Consider the following 18,776-nt stretch of genomic DNA (forward strand, 5'->3'; position numbering starts at 1 on the left):
ATTTTTTGCTTAGCTCTACCTGGAGGTAACAATACCAGGGCTACTTGTGCACAAGATGTAGACCTATGTGGTCATTGGTACCGACTATGCAAGAATTGATATGATATGATAGCTAAATGGATGTACCACATATAACTGCTATGATTTCTGGTTAAGTATACGATTTTGAATTTGTATCTGATATGAAAACTGTTATGGGACATCATTCATTAATTCTTTACTTCGTTATTATTCACTGGGCTTTCGCTCACTATTTATATTATGTATGTAGGTGAGTAGATGTGTAACCAGGCCTAAACTGCTGCCTGGAGTCTCTGTTTTGTCATCCAGCTGTTGTGCCTTCAGTGGAGGTTCCATTTTGTGATCAGTCATGTTTATGTAGCACTCTATGAACAAGTTTCTTTCGACTATTGTATCTGTGTTTCGGGCTAATTCCCTTTTGGCTATATCTGTAATGTATGTGACGTAAGACCACTTTCTTTTGACGTCACAAATTTGTATATAAAGTTTTGAGATTATCTGTCCCATGTATGTCTACACAGCTCTATAGACTATATATGTTTCTATATTTGCTTCTGTAGCTTCTTATTATACAATAATCTATTCAGAAGCCTTTCGTAATCCAAGTATTACTGGCCGGTCACGATGCTAAACCTATAGGGGCGGGTTTGGATCGCGATAGTGCCAACCCACTAAGCCAACCACTTGAGGTTAGATTTTGTTTGATTATAAGTGATGGCAGGAGTCAGATTGATCCAAATCAAAATAGTTTACACAAAAAATTAATTATAATTATAAAGATAGTGGTCAATTGTTTTTTTTTTTTTAAAGGATATTCTAGAAGTAAAATAATTTACTCTTTCTTTTTCAATTTTCAAAATACTTTAGTGTCGTGTAGTATCACTTTATGATGTGATCATGTAAGGTTGTAGATTTTACTCATATGGAAATGGAGTTAGATATGTTGTGGTGTTTATTTATCTTGTTATGGGTAGAGTTTGTATTTACTTGTTTATTTGTTCCAAAGTTTGGGATTGATGTATTGTTGGACGGGCTATGGTTGTCAAGCTTGAGGTATTGTAATTTGATGTAATGTTTTTTATATAGGTAATTAATTTTCTATTGGATGATTGGAAAAAAAATAAAAAATCACATGAAGGAAGAAAAAGATTTTAGGAACTCACAAAATTTTATTTGATTACTGATTGTAAATTATGTTTGGATCATAAATTTAAGTAAAAATTTAAAAAAAGAAAAAAGAAAAAGAAAATATAAATAAAATAGTTTTTTTCACTTTTTTTCAAATTCTTATTCAAATGCAAACTTAACATCTCACAAAACACTAATTCATAGGTATTTATTTTATTTTATTTGTGCTTTGTAGGTTTTGACAGCCTGAAAAACTTTGCCACCAAAAAAACAACAAAAGAAAGAACAAAGAAATACGTACGTGTCGAGGGAGGTTGTTGTGAGCTCCACTTATTGAAGTCACATGTGGCATTTGCACCAGCTATTGACGCTATTGTACACCATTCATTGATGTATTGTACATTCCACACTGGTACTTAAGTGGGGGTGCATGCTACACACATGCTTATTTAGACCATTCATTGATGTACATTCCACACTAGTACTTATGTGGCAGTGCATGCTACACACAAATGCTTATTTTAGACCATTCATTGATGTACATTCCACACTAGTACTTATGTGGAGGTGCATGCTACACACAAATGCTTATTTTAGAAATTCTGTCAAAAGTCAGTTTTTTTAATTTTTTAATCATATTATCTCCCTATTTTTTTATATATATTTTTTACAAATTCAAAAAAAACCAAAAAAATCAACTTTAAAAAATAAAATAGGGTGTGCATCCCTCTAGTCTAGATCTGAAATTAGAGGGTGTTGTTAACACTTGTGAAATTTATCATAGATTTTATTTTCACGATTCACATTTTTTTTTTTGTAAAATTTTTTGCATTCATTATTTGTGAAAAAAAAAATTAAATTAATTTGATAATCGTAGCTTGTTCATTTTATTATTTTCGTTATCAAGAAAAATAGATGGTCAACTTTTAAATACAAACTTATCGTCTATTTTTTTTTTTAGACAAACGTGATGAATTGAAAATGTTACAATTATCCTATCAACTTAATTTTTTTAAGAATGATATACACAAAAGACCACAATTCAAATTATTGAGGCAAAACCCGTAATGAACTGCACAAATCTAAACAGCACCATGTAATCTACATTTTAAACTGAAGGCAATATGCTCCCAACAAAATAATATTAGAAAACATTAATTATTGTATCAATAAACATTTTAACTTGTTAGGCACAGCCTGTTGTGTGGGGCTTCTCCTAGCTTATTTTGATAATTTAAATTATTTTTATTGTAAGATTTATTAAATATATTATTCATAAAAAAAAATTAAGTTAATTGGATATTTGTAACCTTATAATAACAAAACCATATTTATTTTCTATTAAAAAAAACTATTAGCATGATTTTGATGATTTAAAAAAAAATTACGGCTGTGATTGAGGCCTCGAAAATGAGGCTCGAAATTGCCTCGAATGCATTTTTTTTTTTTTCCTGGGCTAATACATTGCAGAAAAAAATAAATAAAAATAATAATAATAATAACAAGCAAAGCATCAACCCAACAAAAAAAAAAAAAAAAATTCGAGCCAAAAAATTTGAGGCCTCAATCATTAATCAAAAAATTATAGATCATGGGTTTACATATATCTGATTAACTTAAATTTTTTTTTTTTTTAAATGATATGTTTAACTTGATTCATCAAGTGGTTGATCTCACATGCATATTTTGTATCTTAGGCCTCATTTGACAAGTGACTTTTTTAGTCAAAAAGTCAAAAAGTCACTAAAAAAGTCAAAAAGCCAGCAACCTATACCAATAAGTCAAAAATTTCATTTTCTCTCTACTTTTTGCACATCTTTTCGAAAAAAGTCAAAAAGTCATCCCAAACATATTAGGTTTTTTTACATCACATTTTAGTCAAAAAATCAAAAAATCACTAAAAAATCATGTTCCCAAACGGGGCCTTAATTAATATATTTGTTGATCCATTAATTAATATTTCTAATATTGTTATAATATATATATATATATATATCTATACATATTATTCCACACTCATTTGCAATATTGTTACATTTGGCACTATGAATCCAGTGTGAGAATATATATATATATATATATTTTTAAATGAGAAGCCTTGGACCGACAATTTTAGATAAAATATCCATTATATAATCATTGAAGTGGAGTCCACACCAAGTGATTGTGTGAATGCTATTTGTTAATTGTTCCTCGTGCAACAAACCAAGTGACAGAATATTCCTGAAAAAAAAACAATTTTACCCTTCTCATTATATGAACAAAGTTATTAAATTGAAATAGTTATTATATATACATAGAGATAGAAAGCTAATTACCTCACATTAATTGTTTTCGATGCATGCATTTTATGGAATTTTGGTTTTCATGTTTTAATTGTGTTAATTTATTAGTTCTTGAAATATGAAATATATGCTTCAATTATGTCAATCTAGTTCAAATGGTTCTAATGTATTAATTTTGATTTTTTTTGTTTTTCTTTAAATGTAGATCGAACAAAAAATAAAAAAGATTTATGAAAATAATAATAATTTATATTTTATTTCTTTTCTCACCTTTTTTTTTCTTCATAAATTTCTTAAATACAAGATCCAAATGCAACTAACATATTCAATTTTATCCTAGGTTTCCCATCCCACAAACTATAGTCATGGTAGTTCTTTTTTTTTTTTTTTTTGGTACAACGGAAAGTAAACAAAGGCTAGGATCTTTCTCTAGAGAGCCCTATCATATCAGCTACAAGTTGTAGCTTCTACTCTCGAATGGTGGTTCATTAACCACCAAAATTTCTTCAAGTTGTGCAGCTTCAAGTTTAGCCAAAGCATCCGCACATAGATTCCCTTGAAAACATGTTGTATAGTGTATTCACATCCTCTAAAGATAATCTTGGCATCTTCTAGCAGTCCTTTAAATGGAAATTTGTCGACTGTGTCTTCTTCTATCAGCTATACCACTTGATGTGCATCAGTTTCAATGATCACCGATGCATCCCTTTCTGAAGTATCACTGTTAATCCCTTGTAAAGGGCCCATAACTTTTCCTCCAAACTTGTGCCACTTTCAGTCTTGCTATAGTAACCACATACCCAGCTGCCTCTTTCATCTCTGAAGACTCCTCCAAAGCCTCTTTCACCTCCTATCTTCCTGCTGCCATCAACATTTAGTTTGATTTTTCTTGCAAGTGGTAAAACCCAATTAATCACTCTAAAAGCAGGCCTTGGATCCATAATAGAAACATTAAAAGCCAAGTCAATATCTCTAGAGTAATCAAGAATATATTTGATGATATCATCACAATTAGTTGATATGTTATCAAAAATAAATGAGTTCCTATTTTTCCAAATTCTCCATAAAGGCATAGTAGTTCTTATTATTTTCTACATTGAAGATGATTGTTTTAGTCATTTAAATGCCTACAGTAATCAACGGAGAGTACTATTAAATGTCCTTACTTTTCTTCTCAAGACCTTCACTTTCAAAATTATTCTCTATTTTTTTTTTCTATGGACCCCACTATAATTTCATAAATACCCTTTGGACTTTTACCTTTATACTCTTCTTCTGGACGCCTTTCTCCGCTCAATTCCTTCCACACTATCCTAGCCGTCGTGGCCAATCTTGTGAAACCCTAAGAGAGAGAGAGAGAGAGAGAGAGAGAGAGAGAGAGAGAGAGAGAGAGAGGGATTAATTGTGTGATAAAGAAGAGATGAAAAGATGAGGAAGAGAAAGATTAGTCACTGCTCCTTTGCAATCACAATTGCTTATGAGCTTGCAAGAGATAGATTACAGTTGTGAAGATAGAGATGGGGGCGATAGTAGTGAATGGAGATGGATTGAGAAGTAGCAATAATAGTAAGTGAGTGAGAAGAAAAATTGAATAAAGTCACTAGATGGCATTAGGAGGGGTGGAGTAGCTAGAGCTAGAGCTAGTAGTGGTACGTAGGGTGGGGATAAGGTTAATGTTATGGTTTGAGGGTTAGGGTTTTCGATGTTAGGAATGAGATAAAATTAATGTTTTATAAATGAGCAAAATTACAATACTAAAAAATATAAAAGATGATAAATATTAATAGGGATTTTATTGATAAATTCATTTTAGAGTTGTTATAACCCATTAGGTCCACAAAGGATTATTATAACTTAATTAGTCCCATATACTTTTCTTTTTATTCCATGAGGTCCATTTTACAAATTTTATATTTTTGACTGGACTATTATGCCCTTATATATATATATGATACACATACCACGTTGCCTCTTTTTTCGTTTATTCTGTTTTGGTAGTTTTTATCTTCACGCTTTTGATCATCATTCTAATTCAGATGGATATCTTTCTATTTTGCATGCTCCTTTCAAGGCTTTGATGTGCTAGGGTTTCATTGTTGCTATTGTAGTATGGTTCGGTGATTTTTGAGTGAAGACGACGGATTGGACGATGTTCGGTTGTGACATTTTTTGGAGTATAACTAGTTGAAATCAGTTGTTTTCGAGTTACAAGATGAGTGTAGGATTGCATGATTAAGGTTAGTATCATTTTGGTTATGAATACATGTTCAGTTATGTTTTGATTTGTATGATGGATGAGATGCTCTGTTTTTTAATTGATATGGATCGGATGCTTTGTTTGTTCAATTATATGTATTTTGCGTGGTCTTGTGGATGGGAGGTCATTCAGATTATGTGAAGAATGTGGATGTTCTCATTTTACTTTGATGTTTGCTTAATGAGTCTTTGTGTGGGTGAGATAATTCAGAATATATGTAACAATATGAATGTTCGCATCTTGTTAATATAAAGTTGTGGAGGGTTGCTTGCATGTTGTGTACTGTCACCTTATTATGGTGGTGTCATTTTGATATTATAAAATGTTTTATGTTATGTAAAGATGGTGATGATAGTTTTCATTATGGATTTAACAGTTGAACTGTACACATAGGCATTTAATTTTGCACAATGTGAATTTTCATATCGTTTGGATTATTGTTGACTGTTGCATTGTTATGTTTTTATAGGAGATGGATACCTTTACGATGTTGGTGTGCATATAAGGCTGCAGTACAATTGTAATAAATGTTGCCCGTGCATTGTGTTATTCGCGTTTGGTGGAGTGTTTGTGTGAAAAATGGGGTGAGTTGTCTGCTTGTTCTATTTTATTGTTCTATCGGCTACCTGGGATTAATATGTATGATTTGGACAATGAGAAATAATTTCAGAACATGTTATTACTTGCTAAATCAATGGGGGTACAACATGTAGAAGTTGTCGTTGAGTTGAAAAGTGATATTGGTCAGTCGAGTAGCTTTGGGTCGCTGCGTGTGGGAGGTGAGAAAGAAATTGATGCACTACAGAGATTTTTCCACCATAAGGAAAATGTATTGTTGTCAGCCCCTTCGGTAAATGGTATTACACAGTGGGACAACGGTTTGTTAGAGGTGCACAAGAATTTCATGATGTTTTATGTAAGTATGCCATCCAATGTGGGTTTCAGTTTACGTATGTCAAGAATGAGACAACAAGGGTTACTGCGGTGTGTGCAATGCAGGAGGAGAGAGGAGAGAGGCTGCTTGTGGGCTATACATTGTAGAGCACAATGAGCAAAAGGTTTTTTCTACATCAAAAGGTTCAGTGATGTGCATAGTTGTGGTACGGATGTCCAAACATCGAAGAATCCGAGAGTTAGGGGTTGTTTGGGATAAATTAAATAAGTGCACTTTTTGACTTTTTATAAAATATGGGTTGGGTATGGGTTGGGTTTGAAGTTATCACGACCCAAACCCGCCCCTATGGGTTTAAGCATCGTAACCGGCCAGTAATTCGTGATTACCGAAGGCCTGCTTAACAGTAATGACAGTAATACAAAGTAAGGGGCTGGCGAAATCCAAAACAGTAAATAAAAGATGTCCAATGAGTTGTAACATTCTGTATGCAAAAAGACTTTTCTGAACATATTCACATTCATAAGCAAAACATATATACACCACATGTACAAACATCCAGGTTAGGGACCAAATCCCTACCATAACACAGTACAGTACAAGTCTAAAACAGTATTACAAAACAGAGACGGAAGGGTGAAACTGAGACACCCTAAAACAGTCTTGGCTTGAAACGACTTGGAACCTCGCGGTGAGGCACAACGGTTGGTTTGACAAAACGAGAGCTAACCCGACGTCCCTAGCTCCGATCCGGTGCCTGGACACCTACATATATATATATAAACAGTGAGCTAAAGCCCAATGAATAACAGTTGTGTAAAGATGTTAAGAATGAATGTCCTTTCAGTAATTAAACAGTCATATCAGTCATTTAGAAACCATAGCAGTCATATGTGGTACATCCAATAGCAAAATAGTACAGTAGGTCTTAACAGACCGAACAGTCAGTTGATGGCCATCATAATAGTAACAGTAGTGGTTCCAAACTTGGGAACCGACAGAGATCTCCGTGACAGTAGCAGTAACAGTACAGTAATAGTAAGTTGCTAAGGATGCCACGAATACAGTTTACAAATAGGACAAACATTCGTTCGTTAAACAATAACGTTTCAGTAAACAGAACAGTTGATCATTCAGAAAATATTCATAATTGAACATATCCTTACAACATTGTTACTCACAGAGCACTGGGCTATAAGCAGCTAATGAGCGTCCTCGGATGCCAACCCTACACAGTTACAGAACGAACACACACTAAGTTACACACTTGGGAATCAACAACTTAGTCCCTATCTTGACTCGGTGTGGTTCTACATCAATATCCTCATTAAGATGCCTTAAACATGGCCTAGGAATGCCTAGGATGGAAAGAGGATACAAAGATGCACTTTAAAACACTTTTCAAAATTTTCAAAAAACAGGGGTCTCGCTCAAGCGTGGTTTTCTATGCTCGAGCGGACATGCAAACAAAGGAGCTCTACTCGAGCGTGACTTTCCCCGCTCGAGCGGACTGAAAGCTCAAGCAAAAGTATTGGATGCACAAAAATCACGCTCGACCTCCGCTCGAGCGTGCATTCCCTCGCTCGAGCAAACTGTAAACACATGAAAAGTATTGGATATACGCATTTCACGCTCGAGCGTTACTTTCCCCACTCAAGCGGGATGCATGTACTCAAAGTGTACACTCGAGCGTGAAGTCTTACGCTCGAGCGTGGGTCCAAAATCTAGAATTTCCATATTGAACCTCCAAACTCAAATTCAACATTTAAAGCATCAAATCCGATCCTTTTGGGCTAATTTTCTGAAAAACACTTTAAAACCCATAATATGACATGTTTCAAAGATCAATTTTGTAAAATCAAGCCCAAAGGTAAGTCAATTAAATACAAACTTCAACTCAAAATTCAAGAACATGAAGAACAATGCAAAACTCATACATGCATGAGTTCCCATGAACTCTTATGCTCTAAGACATGGTAAAATGCAAGTTTGAGCTCAAGAATATGATTAATTCATGGATCAAAACCAAAATAAAAACATCCATGTGGGAATTTCATGAAAATGACACCAAAATGCTATGGTATAGACATGCATGCATGAATTCACTCTCAAATTCAACTCTTTAAACCAATTCTTGAATCTAAACACTAATTTACCATGAACCATGCAATAAACAACTCAAATGTACAAATGAGAGGATGAAATCTCTACCTTAGGTCTTGAATCTCAAGGGTGCTAGCTCAATTTTGCAAATGCTCTTCAATTCTACCAAAATTCCAAGCAAATTCTAGATGAAACCAAAGCTTTCCTACTCTCCCGCTCTTGCTCACGGTTTGGTCTAGATGAAATGAATGAGATGGTGTAAAGCTAAACTCATTGTAGAAGTGGCCCACTAAATGGCAAGTTTGGTAATTAATCAAACTAAAGCAATTTAACATTATTTGATCTAATTTAATCATTCCAAATCAAATTTCAATTAAGTCTACCACAAAATCACATAAATTCCAATTAGCATAAAACATTAATCAGTTTTGGATTCAGTTGCCGATAAGGCCTTCAATTTGCAGTGTAAGACATAAAACACGAACAGATCATTTAATGACTAACAGATAGAAATACAATTAAACAACATACTCATGCATTCAGTTCAGAATTTCAGTCTGTTCAATTACTTATCATGCTCAATCAGAGATTAGCACTAATCAGAGGTGAGGGTTGTCACAGTCTTCCTTCCTTAAAAGAGTTTGGCCCTCCAAACTCGGATTACCTTCATCTTGGAAGAATATCGGATTCAGTGGGAACAGTTCAGGATATCTCTTCAACATATCATCTTCTATTTCCCAAGTGGCATAAGTGCCACCGTGGTTTTGCCAATCCATTTTCACTTACGGAATTTCTTTGTTTCTTAACTTCTTGATTCGTCGATTTACAATCTGAATATGTTGTTCTTCATAAGTGTAGTCATTACTCAATACCACACGTGTAGGCTCAATAACATGGAAGGGATCCCGAAGATAATCCTTCAACATTGAAATATGAAAGACGTTATGCATATGCTCCATTTTAGGAGGAAGCGCTACTTGATACGCCACTTGATTAATCTTCTCAATGATTTCATACGGCCCGACATATTTCGGCGCTAGCTTACCCTTGACTCCAAAACGAGTCTACCCTTTCATTGGTGTCACTTTAACAAAAACATGATCACCTACTTCATACTCCCTGTCTCGCCTTCGGACATCCACATAACTTTTCTGCCGGCTTTAGGCGGTTTTCAATCTTTGCTGAATCAGTTTCACCTTTTTTGTGGTTTTTTGTACAATCTCGGGCCCAAGCAAAGGCCTATCTCCAACTTCTGCCCAGCAGATAGGAGATTGACATTTTCTACCATACAAAGCCTCGAAAGGCGCCATACCAATACTCAAGTGAAAGTTGTTATTGTAGGCAAATTCAGCTAAGGGTACATAACTTTCCCAATTTCCCTGGAAATCAAGAATACACATCCGCAGTAAATCTTCCAGAGTCTGGATTGTTCTTTCTGATTGGCCATCCGTCTGAGGATGGTATGCACTACTCAGTCTCAGTTCAGTACCCAAGACAGTTTACAGACTTTGCCAAAATCTCGATGTGAACTTCGAGTCCCTGTCAGAAACAATAGACACAGGCACTCCGTGCAATCTAACAATCTCATCAATATAAATTATAGCCAATTTGTCCGCATTATAGATTGTTTTGACAGGTAAGAAGTGAGCAGATTTAGTCAATCTATCAACAATAACCCAAATTGAGTCCATACCTTTACTGGAGCGAGGTAAACCAACAATGAAATCCATAGTGATATGTTCCCATTTCCACTCCAGCATTGGTAAGGGCTGCAGTAAGCCTACGGGTCGTTGATGTTCAGCTTTAACTTGTTGGCAATGAAGACATCTCGATACAAAGTTAGTAATCTCTTTCTTCATTCCCGGCTACCAGAAATTCAGTTTCAAGTCTTGGTACATTTTCGTATTTTCTGGATAGATAGACAGTTTCGAATTGTAGCCCTCTTGCAGAATTCGTCTTTTCAGCTCAAAATAATTCGATACACACAACCTTCCCTGAAATTTCAACACATTGTTCTCAAATTTAAAGTCTGGCCTTGGATTGGACTCCCGTTCATCAATGACATTTTTCAAAAAGTCATCATGTTGCTGTTTCTCTTTAATCTCCTCAATCAGTGCCGGTTGAGCAGAAATAGCGGCTAAGGTTCCACCTTGTTCACGCAAAAGAATCTCAACTTCAAATTTTTCAAGGTCACATAGCAATTCTTTCTGCCCGGTGAGTAAACAGGCTAAATTTCCAACTGATTTTCGACTCAGTGCATCGACAACGGTGTTAGCTGTCCCTGGATGGTACAAAATTTGCAAATCATAATCCTTTATCAGTTCTAACTATCTCCACTATCTCATGTTCAGCTCTTTCTGTGTGAAGAAGTACTTCAAACTCTTGTGGTCTGTGTACACCTCACATGTTGCCCCATATAGGTAGTGACGCCAGATTTTCAATGCGAATACCACTGCGGCAAGTTCTAAGTCATGGGTCGGATAATTTTTCTCGTGCGGTCTCAGTTGTCGGGAAGCATATGCGATAACTTTACCATTCTGAATCAAAACACATCCCAAACCCTTATAAGAAGCATCACTAAATACAGTAAATCCATCCGTACCTGAGGGTAAGGTGAGAATCGGTGCAGTCACAAGTCAAGTCTTTAACTCTTGAAAGGCTGATTCTCTCTGATCGGTCCAGTCAAATGATATCCCATTTTGAGTCAACTGAGTCAATAGTAGGGCAATTTTGGAGAAATCTTTTACAAACCTTCTGTAGTACCCGGCTAAGCCTAGGAAGCTTCGAACTTCAGTAACATTAGTCGGTCTAGGCCAATTCACCACTGTTTTAATTTTCTGCGGGTTAACTGTAATGCCATCCTTACTAATCACATGTCCCAAAAACATAACATTATCAAGCCAAAATTCACACTTCGTTAGTTTTGCATACAGTTTCTGTTCTCTTAAGATCTGTAAGGCAATGTTCAAATGACGTTCATGTTCTTCCGTGCTTTTGGAATAAATCAAAATGTCATCTATGAACACAACTACAAATTCATCGAGGAACGGTTTAAAAATTCTATTCATAAGGTCCATAAATGCGGCAGGTGCATTAGTAACTCCAAAAGGCATAACAAGGAATTCGTAATGTCCATACCTCGTTCGAAAGGCGGTCTTTTCAATGTCCTCTGGTTTGACTTTTAACTGGTGGTATACGGATCTAAGGTCAAATTTAGAGAACACCTGGGCACCCTGTAACTAGTCAAACAAATCATCAATTCGAGGCAATGGATATTTGTTTTTCATTGTTACCTTGTTCAGCTCACGGTAGTCAATGCAGAGTCTCAATGAGCCGTCTTTCTTCTTTACAAACAAAACTGGAGCACCCCACGGTGAAGTACTAGGCCTGATGAACATCTTATCTAACAGTTCCTGTAGCTGAACTTTCAATTCTTTCAGTTCGGCAGGTGCCATTCTGTACGGAGCTTTGGAAACTGGCTATGTACCCGGAATCACATCAATGGTGAACTCAATGTCCCTGTCAATCAAATCCCCTGAAAAATCATCTGGAAAAACATCTGGAAATTCTCTGACTATGAGAATATTGTCCACATTAGCTTTAGTATCAGTAGGAACAGTCAATATACAACATAGATACCTTTTACACCCCTTTCTAATTAGTTTAAATGCTTTCATGGATGAAATCAGGTATGGGAGAGGTACTACTCCAACTCCGTTAAATACAAATTCAGGCAATCCGGGTGGACGAAAAATAACTTGTTTTGTTACACAGTCTATGGTAGCATGATACTTTGTTAACCAGTCCATTCCCAATATCACATCGAAATGATCGATATTCAAAGGTAGCAAATCAATATACAAATGCACATCCCCAACAATAATTTCACATGCAGGGTACATATAAGCACAAGTCACGGATCCCCTAACAGGTGAAGATACAGCTAACAAATAATTCATGGGTTCCAGTGGTCTATCTAGTTTTCGCGAAAAAGCATGCGAGACATATGAATGTATAGACCCCGAATCAATCAAAACATAAGCATTTTGAGCACAGATTGAGAGTATACCTGACACAACGGTCTCGGTATTCTGCACGTCTCCCGGTACAAGTGTAAACACTCGGCCTTGCCTCATAGGCTCTTTTTCGGTAGCTTTAGGGTTGGGTTTCGGTGGAGCAGTTGGTGCTACGGCGCTAGTTGTAGCTTTACTATTGCCTTGAGAAGTGGAAGGGCAATTTTTGACCATGTGGCCCACTTTGCCACGCCTGTAACAAGCACCAGAGATTTTATAGCATACCCCTTTGTGTCTCTTGCCACACTCTGAACAGGGCGGTATGGAATTGTTACCCTGGCTAGAACTATTTGAAGACCCTGTATTTTGCTTTTTGTTCAGTGAGTTATTCCGGCCTTTCTTAAACTTAAAACCCCGTCTCTTACCACGTCATTCGGTTGCTGGTGTTTCAGTTTGTTTCAATGCTTCGATATTTGACTTGGCCATTATTGCTTGGTCAAGAATATCCACATATCTCAGTAATTTCAACACATTGATTCTGTCAAGTATCTTTACATTAAGGCCGCCTTCAAACTTCCTGGCCTTTTTGTAATCAGTGTCCACCATGTGTGGTGCATATCTGGCGAGCTCGGTAAACTTTGATTCATACTCTGCTACTGATATGGTACCCTGCTTTAACTGTTCAAACTTAATCACCTTGCGATCCCTGACACACTGAGGGAAGTATTTCTCAAAGAAGGCTCCCTTAAACTAAGCCCAAGTCATAACAGTGTCGGTGTCACAGATGAGCATCCACCACCGTCTAGCTTCCTCTTGTAAAGTAAAGGTAGCCAATAGCACCTTATGTGCTTCAGAACACGGAAATACCTCGAACAGTTTCTCTGTTTCTAGCACCCATGCTTCGGCCTTTAATGGTTCAAGGCCTTCCTGAAAAGATGGTGGTTTCATTTTGCTGAACTTCTGTGTTAAGGCAATTATATCCTCATTAACATTTTGCTCCGATTGAACTGGAGGAGGTGGAGGCTGTTGGTTCTATTGTAGCCTCAAGGCCTCAGTCAACAGTTCAATTGTTCTTTCTAATCTTACCATTCTGGTATCAGATGATTCTGTTTCATCGGCATTCCTTGCATTGTCCATTTCACTATATGCAATATAGTAATAATAAACATAGCCAGTTGCATACTTTAAACATATATTCATGTCATGGCCACACACACTTTTTCAATGCTCATGCAATGCCCTAATCGCTTTTCTAGGACATCTTATAGCTCATTTGGACACGTGTGTGCGGTATAACTCGTGGTTTAGTATCGCTCTGATACCACTCTGTCATGACCCAAGCACGCCCCTATGGGTTTAAGCATTGTAACCAGCCAGTAATCCGTGATTACCGAAGGCCTGCTTAACAGTAATGACAGTAATACAGAGTAAGGGGCTGGCGGAAGCCAAAATAGCAAATAAAAGATGTCCAATGAGCTGTGAGATTCTGTATGCAAAAAGAATTTTTTGAGCATATTCACATTCATAAGCAAAACATATATACACCACATGTACAAACATCCAGGTTAGGGACCAAATCCCTACCATAACACAGTACAGTACAAGTCTAAAACAGTATTACAAAACAGAGACGGAAGGGTGAAACTGAGACACCCTAAAACAGCCTTGGCTTGAAACGACTTGGAACCTCGCGGTGAGGCATAACGGTTGGCTTAACAAAACGAGAGCTAACCCGACGCCCCTAGCTCCAGTCCGGTGCCTGGACACCTACATATATATATATAAACAGTGAGCTAAAGCCCAGTGAATAACAGTTGTGTAAAGAGGTTAAGAATGAATGTCCTTTCAGTAATTAAACAATCATATCAGTCATTTAGAAACCGTAGCAGTCATATGTGGTACATCTAATAGCAAAATAGTACAGTAGGTCTTAACAGACCGAACAGTCAGTTGATGGCCATCATAACAGTAACAGTAGTGGTTCCAAACTTGGGAACCGACAGAGATCTCTGTGACAGTAGCAGTAACAGTACAGTAACAGTAAGTTGCTAAGGATGCCACGAATACAGTTTACAAATAAGACAAACATTCGTTCATTAAACAATAACGTTTCAGTAAACAGAACAGTTGATCATTCAGAAAATATTCATAATTGAACATATCTTTACAACATTGTTACTCACAGAGCACTGGGCTATAAGCAGCTAATGAGCGTCCTCGGATGCCAACCCTACACAGTTACAGAACGAACACACACTAAGTTACACACTTGGGAATCAACAACTTAGTCCCTATCTTGACTCGGTGTGGTTCTACATCAATATCCTCATTAAGATGCCTTAAACATGGCCTAGGAATGTCTAGGATGGAAAGAAGATACAAAGATGCACTTTAAAACACTTTTCAAAATTTTTAGAAAATAGGGGTCTTGCTCGAGCGTGGTTTTCTATACTCGAGCGGACATGCAGACAAAGGAGCTCCGCTCGAGCGTGACTTTTCCCGCTCGAGCGGACTGAAAACTCAAGCAAAAGTACTAGATGCACAAAAATCACGCTCGACCTAAGTCCTCGCTCGAGCGTGCATTCCCTCGCTCGAGCGAACTGTAAACACATGAAAAGTACTGGATACACGCATTTCACGCTCGAGCGTTACTTTTCCCGCTCGAGCGGGATGCATGTACTCAGAGTGTACGCTCGAGAGTGAAGTCTTACGCTCTAGCGTGGGTCCAAAATCTAGAATTTCCAAATTGAACCTCCAAACTCAAATTCAACATTTAAAGCATCAAATCCGATCCTTTTGGGCTAATTTTCTGAAAAACACTTTAAAACCCATAATATGACATGTTTCAAAGATCAATTTTGTAAAATCAAGCCCAAAGGTAAGTCAATTAAATACAAACTTCAACTCAAAATTCAAGAACATGAAGAACAATGCAAAACTCATACATGCATGAGTTCCCATGAACTCTTATGCTCTAAGACATGATAAAATGCAAGTTTGAGCTCAAGAATATGATTAATTCATGGATCAAAACCAAAATAAAACATGCATGTGGGAATTTCATGAAAATGACTTCAAAATGCTATGGTATAGACATGCATGCATGAATTCACTCTCAAATTCAACTCTTTAAACCAATTCTTGAATCTAAACACTAATTTACCATGAACCATGCAATAAACAACTCAAATGTACAAATGAGAGGATGAAATCTCTACCTTAGGTCTTGAATCTCAAGGGTGCTAGCTCAATTTTGCAAATGCTCTTCAATTCTACCAAAATTCCAAGCAAATTCTAGATGAAACCAAAGCTTTCCTACTCTCCCTCTCTTCCTCACGGTTTGGTATAGATGAAATGAATGAGATGGTGTAAAGCTACGCTCATTGTAGAAGTGGCCCACTAAATAGCAAGTTTGGTAATTAATCAAACTAAAGCAATTTAACATTATTTGATCTAATTTAATCATTCCAAATCAAATTTCAATTAAGTCTACCACAAAATCGCATAAATTCCAATTAGCATAAAGCACTAATCAGTTTCGGATTCAGCCGCCGATAAGGCCTTCAATTTGCAGTTTAAGACATAAAACATGAACAGATCATTTAATGACTAACAGATAGAAATACAATTAAACAACATACTCATGTATCCAGTTCAGAATTTCAGTCTGTTCAATTACTTATCATGCTCAATCAGAGATTAGCACTAATCAGAGGTGAGGGTTGTCACAGAAGTGATGTGGTAGAGAGATGTTGTGACTCAAATAAGATGATGTGACTTAAATACGATAGTGACTTTTTGACTTTTTGGCTTTTTTTAATTATGCCAAACCAAGCCTTAGTTCTGATTCGGTGTCAAGTACTATATCTGAAATTGTGAGGGATAAGCCGTTAACTCGGCCATGTGAGGTGGTGATTATTTTAAAGAAGAATTATGGGCTAGATATGAGTTACCGCGTGGTATGGTTGGGTGTGGAGAAAGCAAAAGTTATTATTCATGGAGATCACTCATTATTGTTTGACTAGCTGCGGTGGTATTCGGATGCTATGATACGTTACAATCCGGAGAGTTATGTCAATATTGACTATGATGCGAGTAGTCAACAATTTTGTTGTTTCTTTGTATGATTCGCTGCGTGTATTTCTGGGTTTAATTCTTGTCGGCCTTTATTATTCCTGGATAGAACATTCCTCAAAGGAAAGTACAAAGGTCAGCTACTTGCGGCAGCGGCGAAAGATAAAAACAATGGTTAGTATTTTTTTAGCTGTCTATTCATGTAAATATTCACATTGAGCGGCATAGTGTGAACATGTGACAGACGATTACACAGTGTAAACATTCAGATGACCTGTTTCCTTTACAGTGTTTTTGTAAACTATTTGTGTTACTATTCACATTGGAATATTGTGAACAGTTGTTTAATGGTGTTGTGTTGTAGGTCTATTTCCTGTTGTATTTGCGATTGTTGATTTAGAGACCATGACCAATTGGTCGTGGTTCTTGCACGAACTTGGGAAGGTTGTTGATGGTAAGCTTTAAATTATTTTTATTTCTTACCGTAATCTTGGTCTGTTAGAAACGATGCCAGAGGTGTTCCCATCTGCTCACCACGGTTATTGTTTACAACACTTGAAGAACAACTTAAGAGACCGGATGAAGGGAATTGATTATGGATTTAGGGACCACCTCGTTATTAGTTTGGGTGACTGTGCTTATGAGCCAATTGTGGTAGGGTTCCATGAAAAACTTAAGAAATTAAAAAGGAGGGTAAGTAACAAGCACATAGTTTTTTCAAGGAGTTGGCACATGAGCACGGGGTGAATTCATATTTCAGGTAATAGTAGTTTCTTGATGTATTCCATTTGTCAAATTTAGAATGGTAGCGATGTAAAATTTCAGTTATGTTTTGTGAGGATATGAAATTCCATATTCAGTTTCGAAGAAATTTAATTCAATATTGCACAATATTTATGATGTTGTGCAGGGGCATGCATTATGAAGAGATGACATCCAATGCGGCGGAGTCATTTAATAATTGGATTAAAGAAGCACGCAATCTTCCTATCACTTAGATGGTGGACACAATTCGTACTCAGTTGATGCGGCAAATGTCTGCGTGGCGTGACCAAGCAAACAAGTGGAATGAGTTTATTTGTCCTACATTCGAAACAATGCTTCTTGATTCATTCAATGACAGCAGGTCTTGGCAGGTGAGCAAAGCCAATGAGGATGTGTTTGAGGTTCATTCTATACCATTTGTTACAGTTGACATTGCAAGGCGTACGTGTTCTTACTTCAAATGGAAAATCAACGGATTTCCATGTGACCATGTTGTTATTGCTATTCAGAAGAGCCGCTACAATCTCAATGATTGTATGGAACATTACTTTCATGTAGAGACGTATCATGCAGCCTATTCGAGTGCCATATTCCCTATACCGTCAGTGGAAAAGCCGCCTTTTGATCCCACAGACTTCACTATATACCCACCAACTATAAAAAGACCACCCGGCATGCCGAAAAAGAATAGAATCCCATTAAGGGATGAGAAACTGAAGCAAATAAGGTGCATGAGATGTAATAAGTTGGGAAGCCACAATCAGAAATCATACAAGGAGCCGATATAGGGTGTACATTTTTTCATTTCAACATTGTGTTTTACATGGGATTCTTATATTGATTTTTGAAATAAGATTGTGTTATGTTGGCAAATATTGTGTTGCAATAAGATTACGTTGTGTTGGCAAACATAATAATACATTGGCAAACATAATAGTATTTGATTTGTGTTTTTTTTTTTTAGGTAGCAAACTGACATTTTTGTTGGTGTGTTAAGGATGAATACATGATATGAATATTCACACTTCTGTAAGATAATCACATTATGTGAATACTTGCAAATGGGTTGAACTTTTTAACATTATTGTGGTGCGAATATTCACATTCTTGTTACCATTGACAGCATCAAAGTAGATGACATGAACATTTACATCAATGTAACCATTCACATCATCAAATCAGAAGAAGTGAATATTCAGATATGTATTATGAAATGTAATTGTGAGTGTTTTTTGCTA

At 36.4% G+C, this 18,776-nt stretch overlaps 2 protein-coding genes across 2 annotated transcripts; one reads left to right on the forward strand and one right to left on the reverse strand.

Moving 5' to 3' along the window:
• Nucleotides 1-4,126: 4,126 nt before the first annotated feature.
• Nucleotides 4,127-4,507, reverse strand: LOC145824100 (uncharacterized). Its single transcript, XM_082923690.1, has one exon. The coding sequence runs from the start codon at nt 4,505-4,507 to the stop codon at nt 4,127-4,129; it is 381 nt and encodes a 126-aa protein (XP_082779816.1).
• A 13,264-nt stretch (nt 4,508-17,771) lies between these two features.
• Nucleotides 17,772-18,326, forward strand: LOC145824101 (uncharacterized). The gene has a single exon (XM_082923691.1). The coding sequence runs from the start codon at nt 17,772-17,774 to the stop codon at nt 18,324-18,326; it is 555 nt and encodes a 184-aa protein (XP_082779817.1).
• Nucleotides 18,327-18,776: the final 450 nt, after the last annotated feature.

Source organism: Camellia sinensis, chromosome 4 (assembly GCF_055761805.1).
Source record: "Camellia sinensis isolate YWXY chromosome 4, ASM5576180v1, whole genome shotgun sequence".
Lineage (NCBI taxonomy): Eukaryota > Viridiplantae > Streptophyta > Magnoliopsida > Ericales > Theaceae > Camellia > Camellia sinensis.